Source organism: Ciconia boyciana, chromosome 1, assembly GCF_034638445.1.
Source record: "Ciconia boyciana chromosome 1, ASM3463844v1, whole genome shotgun sequence".
Classification (NCBI taxonomy): Eukaryota; Metazoa; Chordata; class Aves; order Ciconiiformes; family Ciconiidae; genus Ciconia; species Ciconia boyciana.
In genome coordinates, this window is record NC_132934.1 from 62451238 (window position 1) to 62463461 (window position 12224).

Genomic DNA, 12224 nt, shown 5'->3' on the forward strand with positions numbered 1-12224 from the left:
TTCAGAAGCCATCTGGACAAGGTGCTGGGCAACAGGCTTTAGGTGGCCACTCTTGAGCCAGGGGGTTGGACAAGACGACCTCCAGAGGTCCCTTGCAACCTCAACCATTCTGGGTTTCTGTGATCTTGACCAGTGTGCTGTCTTCAGCTGGTTGCTTTACCTCTCTTCTTCTTGAGAAGTATTTTGTTTGTATTTGCTCTTGTATAATGAGATTCTCTACTTTTGTGAAACTCCACTGTAGTTACAGCTTTTGCAGACTAGAAATCTTTTCCTCTGTTACTGCATTAGTTATTGTAGATTCTTACAACTTTCTATTCTCTGTTTTCAAGGAGGTAAATTGTTTTGCAGTCCTAATCAATATTCCACTTATTGAAAAAACCCAAACCAACAAATAACAAAATCTCCACCCACCATCACAATACCCAGTGCCTCTTATTTATAGAAGTGCTGACTTCCAGTGAAGGCCTCTAAGTCCTTCTATTGACTTTTAGCTGTCTTTTATGTGTTGATGAATTAAAATACTGCTCTTAAGAGTAATGAGTCATGATTAATTCTTAAAACAAAGCCAACACTTTTGTTGGAGTTATTTTATTGAAACTCTGTTAGTTCAAAAAGAATCTAAAGCAATGCAAACAGTGATGGCAAAAGCTCAATATCTGCAACTAAGCTGAAGTGTTTATACTGAATGAATGAAAGTGTTCTGAGAAACGCCTGACCTTTTTTCTTTTTTCTTCCCACCTCTGTAGAGCTCACAAGGAAATACAATGAAGCAATTCATGGATATATTTTCCTTGCCAGAAATGACACTCCTTTCTTGTGTGAATGAATATTTTCTGAAAAACAACATAGACTATGAGCCTGTTCATCTATACAAAGATGTCAAGGTACTAGCTTTGAAGATTTAGGTAAACCTCTACGTTTGTGCATCTTCTCTGTGAGCACTTCAGGAAGCTTCAACCTGTTGCATCAGCTCCAGTGAAATACCTCAACTTTAGGTTTTGTATACGTAATTATTGTTATACAACCATAAAAACATAAGTAAAATGAAGGTAGACCTTGGAAAAGAAACAGAATAATTTGAAATCTGTTTTAAATCTGATGTTCTAGGGCTGTTGTTCTTTTTGTAGGTTTGAGGGGTGGATAGGGGGAAAGTGAAGAAGCTCTTGTATGTCGATAAAGCTTCTTTTGATTGTTATTAAAGGTATACTTTTCTCACTAGCAGGAATTGTAAGAGGCTATAGGAAATTCCAGTTTGGAGCTTTCAGTTGTACTGCCTCTGTATCTTCTCTAGTATATGATAATTTGCTGTCTCTTGCTTTTGGCATATATATTTTGCCTGTTTTCCTCTCTTCCTCCTCCAAAAAAATCTAGTAATAATAACTAGAGTAATTTGACCCTCTTGATTCCTCAGGATGTATCCTGCAGAGGAGATAATTTTATGTTATGGCTGTTTAAGAACAGAAGAGGTCATGCCCAAGCTGATGGTATTTGTCTGCACAAGCTTTCCATCGAAAACCTTTTCCTGTCCCCTTGTTGACACGTATTAAACTTGTGTCGTTCAGTATATGTGATCCAGTTGAATGTTGAATTTCTTACTTTCCCAAGTAGATCAGATGGGTTTTAAGAAACTTTTGACCTCCAGAGTAATTTTCCCTTCTGCCTATGGTTACATAGAGTCAGAAGGCTAGTTCTTGTGGTTTCTGCTGAAGAGTTTGTAGAAACTTCTGTACTGCTCAGCATTACCAACATTTTGGAAGCCCTATAGTGGTGTTTTTTGAGGATTTTTAGGACATACTCCATCTAAGTACCAAAATGGCAGTACCACTGTCCTAAACAAAGCGATCTGGTGCAGAGCTGGCTCAGGAGAGCTGCCAATGCCTTCAGAGTGCCTTATGAGTACTTTGCTTAAGCATTTAGCTTCTTTCATCTGTTCATAAATTTCTTTTTTAAATAACCAGGGCATTTGTGAGTGATCATAATCTAAAATCTGTCTGACTTAAAGCTTTTGTTGGGTTTTTTTCTTTTTTTTTTTTTTGCAAGAGGAAAGGAATGTGTTCTGCTCCAAAGGTCATTGGAAATCTGTGATGACTCTGATTCTGCAGAGGGCTTTCACCCCACTTCACCCTTCTGAGTGCCCTTTCACAGTTGTTATGTAAAACAGCCCCTGTGCTATACAGTTTTGTACTTCCCGAAAGTATGAAGTTAGTTTCTTGGAGGACAGGCTTACTCTTTTGTCTAGTGGTGACATATATATATAATGAACATCCCATGGCATTTCTGTAAAGTTGAAGGTGTGATTCAGAGAAAGGAATTGTTTTAAAAACAAATTACTACTGCTATGCAGTGAGCACGGTTTTTATACTTGAAAAGATTTTTCAGTTCTTTAGTGCTCTGTTGCTTTCCTGACAGGATTCAATCAGGGATGTCCACATCAAAGGAATAATGTACAGAGCAATTGAAGCAGATATTGGTAAGTACTAATGAGATCATCTATCAAAGCTTTTTTCACTGATAGTATAATGATCTTTCTGGCTTCCTTATTTAAGATTACAAATTCTAAATTTTAAAGCTTGAAAGAGTTATTTCCACTTGTCTAAGGTGCCTTTGTTAAGTATAACCTCATGTTCTGAACCCTTGGTTGAATGCAGAGAAAATTTTGTGAAAAACTTTTTCAATTAATATTGTATTTTCCCCAATCCTCACAGAGAAATACATCTGCTATGCTGAACAAACTCGTGCGGTGTTAGCAAAGCTGGCTGATCATGGCAAGAAGATGTTTCTCATCACAAACAGTCCCAGCAGCTTTGTGTAAGGAAACAGTTGTTTGCTGTTCAACTATACATTTTTAAAGGATGGGGAGGATGAAGTTCTCGAATGTAATACATATATTGCACGGATAACGGCACCTTTGTTACGCATCACTGTTAATATCCCTCTGTCCTTTTTAGGGACAAAGGCATGAAGTTCATAGTTGGCAAGGACTGGAGGGACCTCTTTGATGTGGTCATTGTACAGGCTGATAAGCCAAACTTTTTCAATGATAAGCGAAGGTGGGTGTTTAGTCAGTAAAGAATGATTCAAGCAGCTTATTCCATATAAGGCTATAGAGTGTGTTAGGAAATATTTTAATTTGGATGCAACGTAAAATTAAATTGTATTTGATGAAATCCTGTTTAAGGTCATTACATAATGCAGCAACACCCAATTCTGAAGTCAAAATATTTACCATTTCTTACCTAAGAAAGTTCCAGTAGCTATTGCAGGTCTACTGGACTGAGTTAAGGTCACAGAAGCTGTTTTTAACATCTTAGCTTGTAAGTTGGTGAAGTCTGTTCCTTTACTAATAAACCTGAGAAATTTTGGTGCCTTTCAGAATCAGCCCCTTATCTGGAAATGTCTTTCATTGCTTCTGGTTTTGTTTAGTCATACCTGATACTTAAAGGGCAGACTGGCTGACAGACTGGAGTATTTGGACTAGTTGTTCGATTAAGTAAACACATTTGTAATGTGTATGTACTACTCTTACACTTGAAAAAGACCTATTCTTTTATGTGTACTTATGATTTGAAAGTGAGATAGAGGGAGGTGGGATTTTTTTTTTTTCCATTACTTTTTTTCATTTAATTTTAAAAAGAACTTTGCTGTACGTCTTGCCCCCCGTCCTCTGCCTCTGTTCAGTTGTACAAAATGAGGTATTGGGCAAGATTTTTACACATCTTCTTTTGTGTTCTTTTCTCTCCTTCTTAATGGCAGCCAATTCACACTGTTTCTTCCCCTCTGTCTGGGATCCCTGTCTTAGTTATCAACAATTGTTCTCAAACTCTGTTGTAAATGTCATAGGTATACTGCATAGATACATTGCATTTCACTGGCTAAAGCTGAAGTTTTGGAGCTTTGCTTTTTCTGTCTGTTACAAAATGTTCAGATGCTAGAGAGCGTGTTTTCCTTTTGAAAGACAAAGATTTTTAATATTAAAATGTTAATCTCCTCTTAAAAAGTGACAGAATTTCTACAGCAATGTAAGAATTGTATATAATTCTATTCTAGACCGTTTCGGAAGGTGAATGAAAGGGGAGTGTTGCTTTGGGACAAAATTCACAAGCTGCAGAAAGGTCAGATTTACAAACAGGTATGCTTTCAATAAACTCTTTCAGTTCAAATTTAATACCTATTTCCTAGAATCCCAAGCTTATTTAGATATCATAAAGGCTTCTAAAAAGTAGGTATGTTTTTTAAGAAAATTATTTTAATGATCGAAGCGGTACAAATTAATTGTTGGCATTGTATGTCTGCAGTTTCCTTGCCTCTTGAAGTGATAGTATTACTGAAATTGCCTGTAAAATTTGTGATTCATAATATATAAAATGAGGACAAGATTCTTGATACGAAAATATTTTTAGGGGTATACTAAATTCCTTTTTCATGCTTGTGAAGGTGCAAGTTGCATGCTGCTACAATGTACGTGTCATTGTTTCTGCAGGGTAACTTGTATGAATTTCTGAAGCTTACTGGCTGGAGGGGCTCTAAGGTTCTCTACTTTGGTGATCACATTTACAGTGACTTGGCAGTAAGTAGTTTACTTTCGCAAAATAGGATTAAAGATGAGGCTTTTTGTTAGTTTTCCTCTCTTCCTCCCCAGTGATTCAATATACACACTTTCATTTGAGATTTCTAAATACAACAAAATTTGAGTTGGTAATGAAGCCATATTGCTTCTCTTGCAGTGAAGAAAATTGGTGCTGTAAAAGGCCGACCATATTTTCCACCTGACTTGTAGCATTTAACTTGTTTACAAACTGCGCTCAGGAATGTGTGAGTTTGTATTCCTGATCCAGATACTGATTGTGTCAGATGTAACCGAGAGTAAACACAGATATCCAAACGTACAGGATGTGGCTGATCTGGATGACATTTACTACCAAGTGTAATAAGAGCTGAATGAACTTCTGTTTTGAATGCAGGAGGCAATCTTCCTGTCACTAATGGTAACCTTTCTTTCCTCCCGAGATCTTGTTATGGTTTGTAGCCCCACTATCCAGGCATTTTCTTACTACCTTACGAACAAATGTACTGTTAACTCTTACTTTAGAGTAAGTGACCACCACTTAACTCTTTTGTAAGTGTTTGCATATGGCTGTGTCTGCCTGGATATGACTTTCCACTGCCAAGATGTGGTAACATGTTTCAGCAGCAGCAAATGTTAACATTTTTGCCCCAATCTGCTTTTAAAAAGAAAAGTAAGTTTGGGTGCTTCAGGAGGTTGAGGGCCAAAGGAAAGAAGACGCAGCTCTGTTCTTCTCCGGCACAATGGAGGGAAGAGCACAGGTGGCAGCTGCCTCCTCCTGTACTTGTCGGGAGGAGCTTGAGTAGCTGGCGGTCCCGAAGGAGCCTTCCGTCAGCTGAGTGTATGGGTAAATACCACAAACCCAACACATGGTTTCCTCCAGATACTTCTGACAGCAGCAGAGGTCTCATCTACAAGAGGAATTTCCTACTGGTTTAAATCTAATGAATTAGTGCTTATTTGCAAGTGCTTATGTGTTCTTTAGCTCTCTCTCTTTAAAAATGTGGGATTTGAAGCTTACTCTGAAATTAAAATCTATTGCCTGTTGGCACAGTTAAGTCCCACTGTTTAATATTTCTGTGTATACATAAGAAGCAATTAAATTAGTGCCCCTTTGGGATAAACAATGGTCAAATTCTTCAGTTCTTTTAAGCAGTTCTTTTTAAGACTAATACTTGTATTTTATAATTCTTCTTGGTAAATAGGATTTGACCCTGAAGCATGGCTGGCGCACTGGTGCAATTATTCCAGAGTTACGATCAGAGATTAAAATCATGAACACAGAGAAGTACATTCAAACCATGACCTGGCTGCAAACCTTGACAGGATTACTGGAACACATGCAGGTTTGTTCTCTGTGTGTGTGTAATCGGCTCTCTGTAGCAGAAGGGATCCAGCCAAGTTTCTAAATGCTGGACATTGACGTTGCAAGTGCTTTCTGTCTCATTAAAGTTCACCAGTTTGACTGCAGATAAAAAAATGCAATTATTTGTGTGGCTAGTTAGTAAGTTTTACCAAAGTCTTGTTCCCTTCCTCCGCTTGTCAGCCCGGATTGATTCCTGCTTTCAGTTGTTGAAAGTGCATGGGGGTAACTTCTGTATACTGATCTCTGAAGCATTGCTCTTGTCCTGTTAGCTGGTAAGGGTTTATTAATGGAAAGACTCATTTATGAGGGCTTCCTTAGTTACCTGTCATCCGTACTTCACATTCCAGGTTCACCGTGATCCTGATTCACAAATGATTTTAGAAGAATGGAAGAAGGAAAGAAAGGAAATGAGGTAAGACAAGGAGGATGAAGAATTTGCAATATGCTTCATGGCAGCCAAGTGTTCTATGTGATATCTTCCACAGGTTTCTTCAGAATTCCTATCCATCCCTGATTTGTCTTCCAGGGTAGTTACAGACCTTCTAAAATTATCTGCGTAAAGCAATATTCTAATGGTGCAACTCTTCTCTCCTCTGACCCTTTGTGCATATGAACCCTTTTTCCCCGTTCCCCTTTTTTGGAACAGATGTTAGTTTTCTGCATGAAAGCGTAACATCAGATCAAATACTCTTCCTTCTCATCTTACTTCCCCTGTCCCTCTGTGTTCAGCTATCACCATTGCTATTGATTACACAGCTGAACTTCTGCATGATTTAAAAATGTGTTTCTGTATCAAGACTTAGGTCACTTCTTCAGGTTTTTTAGATGATTTCTTCAGATTACATACAATACCTCTTAGAATATGCAGAAACTGGGCTCTGGATGAGACTGGGTTTAGCAGTGGACTCACCACAGAGATAGGTAATAGGGCTAAAACTCCTAAAAATCTACTATCGTGAAGGAGCAATCCCTAAATGCGGGGTGTGTGTAGTGCAGAGTTGGCAAGGCCAGCAGCTGTACCACCAGCAGCCTTCCCCAGAAATGTGGAAGTAAATGAAATGGGAATGATACTTCGTAGTGACTAATAACAGAAGTTAATTCCAAGATGTGTTTAAGCTTTTTGGGTACATTAAGCCAAATCTTTGCATTTTTTTAAAAAGTCTTTTATCTTTGGGACAAGTGGATGCCATCAGGATTTAGATGAAGGCAAAAGTCTTCTTTCACAATCTCTAGAAAGGAAAGCGTGAGATGTCATGTTTCTGAAGTCAGAAACAACTTATCACTGATTTTAGTGGGAGAAGTGTGAAGCTCTTCTGTTCACTACTGTGATTGCTAGGTCTGGGCTACATATGTGCAAGAGGTGCAAAAATTGCTTCTGTGGTTTATTTAAGTGGTTTGAAGTGCAATGGCAATGGAATAATGCATAGAACAGATTAGAGGAACTGCTTGCTTCAGTCTCTGCATGCTAGCTGGTAAAGAGATGTGTGCAGGTATGTTGACTTCATTCTCTTTGTTTTCTTTTTTTTGGGGGACAGGGAGATGAACAGGAATTTCTTCAATGCACAGTTTGGAAGCTTATTCAGAACTGATGAGAATCCAACTTATTTCCTAAGACGTCTCTCTAGATTTGCAGATATCTACATGGCATCACTGAGTTGTCTCTTGAACTATGAGCCTGATTACACGTTTTATCCAAGAAGGACTCCCTTGCAGCATGAACTTCCTGGCTGGTCAGACCAGCTGTGCACTGGTACATTCAGAATACCTTTCCTACAAGAGACAGTTCAGATCAAATAAGCACTTGGCTTGTTCTCTCTAAAATGGGCAAATGTATCTTCTTTTTTGAATGTACATGTATTTTATTTAAGTCACTTAAAATCTGTTATCTTGATTTAGATGTAATTCGTAGTTGTTCTCATAAGCATTGTACCCATTTTCTCCACTCCTGCTTGGAGATGTGAAAACTCCTCTTACACACAGAAGAGATGATGGACTGCCAAAATAGTAGTGGGCTGGGAGGGAGGGCAAATCTGAGGGGAAGGACGGGTGGTGTTCTGGGGTGGTTGTTTTTGTTTGTTTGTTCATTGGAAATTTCAGTCTGCAGCCTTGTAGTTTACAAAGAAATGCCTATACTCTCTGTTCTGGCCCTGATCAGAACTCCAGCCGGAGCCTGTAATGGATCTTGGCACTGAAAAGCTTAAATCCAGTATTAGTAATTCAGTGATACAGAGTTAATAGCCAGTTCACGGTGAGACTGAGAGGGATGGTGTACGCATTTCAATTTTCCTTGCTGCCATAGCTGGAGCCTTACCTGTATCTGAACTAACTGCTGCGTAGTGTTGGTGTGGCTCTGCTGCATTGCAGTGATTACAGCACTGGCGGGCTCAGGCTGATGGGGGCTTTTTCTCCTGTCTGTGCAGTTTCTGTTCTTGTAACGTCTGTGGTTGGCTGGAGGTGGACCTGAGCCTAAAACTGAAAGTGGCAGTAACTTGGGCTGCTTCAGCTTCCTTTTTGTTAACTCTTAGGCACCTTTCTTTTTAAGTTTCAAAACACTTTAAATATCCACTCTCTGATAATAAAGCCATTTCAAGAGGTCTTGCATTTTGCATTTCGAAGTGGAGACAGATCTCTGTCAGGCTTTAGATTGATCCTAAATGCTGCTTTTTAAAATGTTAACAGTGTCTTACAGTGGTATGCAGTGTGGTTTTGCTGTTCCCTAGGAGAGAATGTATTTCATATAGCCTTCGGTAATGGACTTTTACAGTCAAAAGTAAACACGCACAATGGGCAAATGAGTTGAAAGAAAAATTAAGAAATGAGAAAATGAAAACCAGAGTTTTCTGACTTTTTTTAGCTCAAGCCCTCAAAGCTGAATTGGGGGTGGTGGACAGTTTGCATCAATCAAAATAATTTTGGCGGTGCAGATTAGAAGTTTTATTGAATTACTGAAATTATAGGTAATGCATGAACACAAACTCTGGGTAGCATGTATGTTCCAAAGATTTGAGCTGAAAAATGTCTATTTTGCACAAGGAAAACATCTGTTGATGTGTTTCCTCAAACAGGCACTTTATAGAACTGCTATATAGTTGTTTTTCAATAAGGACGCTTTCCTTTCTCTGCATCCGAAGGAAATGTTTTTTTTAACTGGTGCTTCCCACCCCAGCCATTTTAGAAGGCATAATATGATTAATATTTTTCAAATTTTAGTTATTAAAGGCTCCGTTTTTAAAAGCATATAAAAATTAACAAAATATATAGCATTTGGTATTCTTCACTTCATTTTGGGATATCACTTACTTCCTACCATGACTGTCAGGTAAACAAACTTTTGGTGACCAAAAGTTTTCTTTTTTTTTTTCTTTTTTCTTTTTTTTTTAACCTGTCTGTATTATGTGCAAGTACCTATACTGAATTTCATATACAGTATCTTTCATATTTTTAAAAGCATGTTTGCAAAGTAAAGAATGTATTCTAATCTAGCCTGCACAATTTCATAAGCAGTTTTCCTGTATGCTTGAAACCAGTCTGAAGTCCTCAGAGGCGGTTATAGATTTTATGTTAGTGGTTTTCTTGTGCTCCTGTTTCAAACTTGATGTGCAACACTCCTGAAGAGTGTGTGTGTATTTAAACAGATGAATATACTTGAAATGAGTAAGTTCATCTGACAGTCCTGCTGTTTTGCTGGAAGACAAAAAGTTTTGCAGGAAGTTAGTTTGGCTTCATCAGGAGACTTGGTGGGGCTGTGCGAGAAATATTTAACATAACTTGATAATGAAATGTGGGGATGGAACTATCCCCAATTTGCCTTCAATTCTTTATCCTAATGCTCAGCTAGAACCGAACTTGGTGCTACGTGTGTGTAGCACCTCTCATGCTCCAGAGATTTCAATGCACTGTTTAAAAACAAACCCCAAACCACTGTACATTCTTCATCTTACTACCAGCAAATAAGAGTATTGTGTTATTCAGTTCTGCATTATTGAATTTGATAATGTTTTGTTGGTTATAGCTCTGTGATGTTTTGATGTTTCTTCTTTCAAAGCTGGCTAGGAGTCAGTTTGTTTGCCTAATTTTCCTGTGTTAAGCAGGAACAGTTTAATTGGGTTGGATGATGTTATCCAGATGATACACGTTTTGTTTCAAGATTATTTCCTCCTCTCCCCTTTCCTTTCTCTTAACTTACAAATCAAACTGCTGTGCAAAGCTATGTTACAATAGCCAACTGAAGTAAAATCTTGTTTATATTGCATGACTTCTTGAAATAAACAACATTGCATGAAAAAAAAATCATTATGGGAGGGTTATATTCCTTTAAACAACCAACTATATATAATATGAAATTAAGTGAGAATTTTAAAGTGTATTATTTATTTTTCAGTGCTAGAATGCTCGTCTTCAACTTTTAAAAATGTCTTGCATTTTTGTAATGATTTCAGAGAACTTGAGCTGTACACCTCGGCACTCTCTGCATTACTTATTTTAACCTTGTTATGTTACTGACTTCAAAGAGATTTTTGAGCATGTTTAAAGGGCAGTGTCTTTTGGGAGTATAGTTCATTTCAAATTCATTTTGGGAGTATAGTTTATTTCAACACCAAAGCAAGAAGACATTTTCTTTCTGTTGTATCAAAAACTCTGAAGAGAATAGTGTGTCAGTAAAATAAGAGTTTAATGAACTGTGGAAACTTTTTTGTGATAAAAATATTTAATGATTATTACAAAAATAAATGCTTGGACTTTATCTTCTGGTCTGTATGAGCCTTAATATTTTGGGTGACTGGGGAGAAGGAAAGAACATGAGTTGTATTAATTGCAAAACTGTGGGGGGAAAACTCCCGTAAATATGTGTGTGTGTTTAAGTGTGTCTGTGTTCTAAATTTTTTAATATCTTCTAGGTAAAGACAAGCAGGCATGTGTAGGGGGGCAAGGGAAGGAGTTAGGGAAATAACTTCAGTCTGTCTCTCTCATTCAGGCATATTTACACATTAGATTCCCGTGGTTGTGCTTGATAGCTGCGTCAACAACCCTGGGTTTGCCTGCACACCTTGTTCTGATAGGAGGCATCCTGGGGTTGCTCTCAGGGTAACTAATGCTTTCCTGCAGTGACACCTTCCCTCCTGCCCCCGGCGTGTGGTAGACACCAGGAAGCATATCACAGGGGAATGTCACTGCTGCCAGCAAGAAAATCTTCCTTTTCTTGGTGTTTTGTGGTTTCTATAGTGTTCTCACAATTTGCTGTGCTATTAATGTTTTGAGGGAAGGAAATGACAGCGAATCAAACTCAAGTTTGATTCACTTCTAATAGTATGGTGAAAATTGCAGCTGTTATTGCTGTGCGTCGGTTGAAAGGCAATGTTAACGTGCTTGGTAAAATTACGGTATGTGAACAAGCAGGTAGCTTCTGGTCCTCACAGACCCAAAAATCTGAATGTGGACATGAGATGGCAAGTACATCATCTTCATTGTCCACTTTTCACAAAAATAGCTCAAGCAAAAATTGATTACTATTCAAGTACCCTCATATCACCTGTATGTCTTGCTAAAGCTGCTACAATTACTGTTTCTCTTTGTACAGCGAGGTGAGATGGAAACAAAACACAGTGAAGTTGGAGGAAAGACAGAAAACCTAGAGTGGGCAAGCAGTTGCGCTTCCTGCTGCTGAAATTCTCACAAGAAAGTATACTAGCAAAAAAATACAGGTTTAACACATGTTCTGTTTCACACTTGCCAGTTGTAGTTGTAACTGAGCCAAAATGAAAGCGTAGCGCTGGAGTACTAGCAAATTCAGGATATTTGCCAAGTTAGCAGTATGTTTGAGGCCATTTTAGAGTCTGTGAAGAAGAATAAAAGCAGTTAAATAGCAGGCTAGTGAAAGTCTTATACTTTTCACTGAGAAGTGTCTGTTTGCTTCTGGATAGGTTAGTTGAGACTCAGTTTTGCATCTGGCACTCTTAGTTGATATTGCTCAGATAGAGCCACCGCTTCTGAGGTTGGTAACTCTGTGAACTCTATAGACTGCATCTTAAACAAAGCTGTGCTCTTTTGGTTTTTAATTTGTAACAAGATTGTATTCCCTGAAACGTGTCGGTGCTGTTTTTTCACAGTAAGTGTAAATAGAAATGTGTTTTATAATTGACTAATGCCAAATTCAGTCTTTAATTCTGATCATGAGGACCACTCATCACAAGCTGCTGGTCATCCGAATCCTATAAAACAGAAGAAAAAGAAAATTAGACTTGAACATCACGTTAAGAAATGAAAGTCACTTTTTGGCAAATTTGTCCATACAGA

General features: G+C 38.1%; 2 protein-coding genes across 7 annotated transcripts in view; one reads left to right on the plus strand and one right to left on the minus strand.

The window, feature by feature from the left end:
* The window catches only part of NT5DC3 (5'-nucleotidase domain containing 3), a 42952-nt gene extending 32288 nt beyond the window's left edge, over positions 1 to 10664 (plus strand). For 5 of the 6 annotated variants that reach the window (XM_072871449.1, XM_072871433.1, XM_072871442.1 and 2 more), the window contains 9 exons: positions 747 to 884; positions 2410 to 2470; positions 2706 to 2808; positions 2949 to 3050; positions 4048 to 4129; positions 4481 to 4567; positions 5770 to 5910; positions 6278 to 6342; positions 7466 to 10664. In XM_072871449.1, the coding sequence (XP_072727550.1) occupies positions 747 to 884; positions 2410 to 2470; positions 2706 to 2808; positions 2949 to 3050; positions 4048 to 4129; positions 4481 to 4567; positions 5770 to 5910; positions 6278 to 6342; positions 7466 to 7727 (1041 nt within the window). In that variant the 3' untranslated portion in view covers positions 7728 to 10664. The remainder of the gene's footprint in view (positions 1 to 746; positions 885 to 2409; positions 2471 to 2705; positions 2809 to 2948; positions 3051 to 4047; positions 4130 to 4480; positions 4568 to 5769; positions 5911 to 6277; positions 6343 to 7465) is intronic. The other variant, XM_072871424.1, reaches the window with a different exon arrangement.
* Positions 10665 to 12088: 1424 nt separating this feature from the next.
* The window catches only part of STAB2 (stabilin 2), an 87873-nt gene continuing 87737 nt past the window's right edge, over positions 12089 to 12224 (minus strand). Inside the window, exon 69 of the mRNA XM_072849384.1 lies at positions 12089 to 12139. Within this exon, the coding sequence (XP_072705485.1) occupies positions 12089 to 12139 (51 nt within the window). The remainder of the gene's footprint in view (positions 12140 to 12224) is intronic.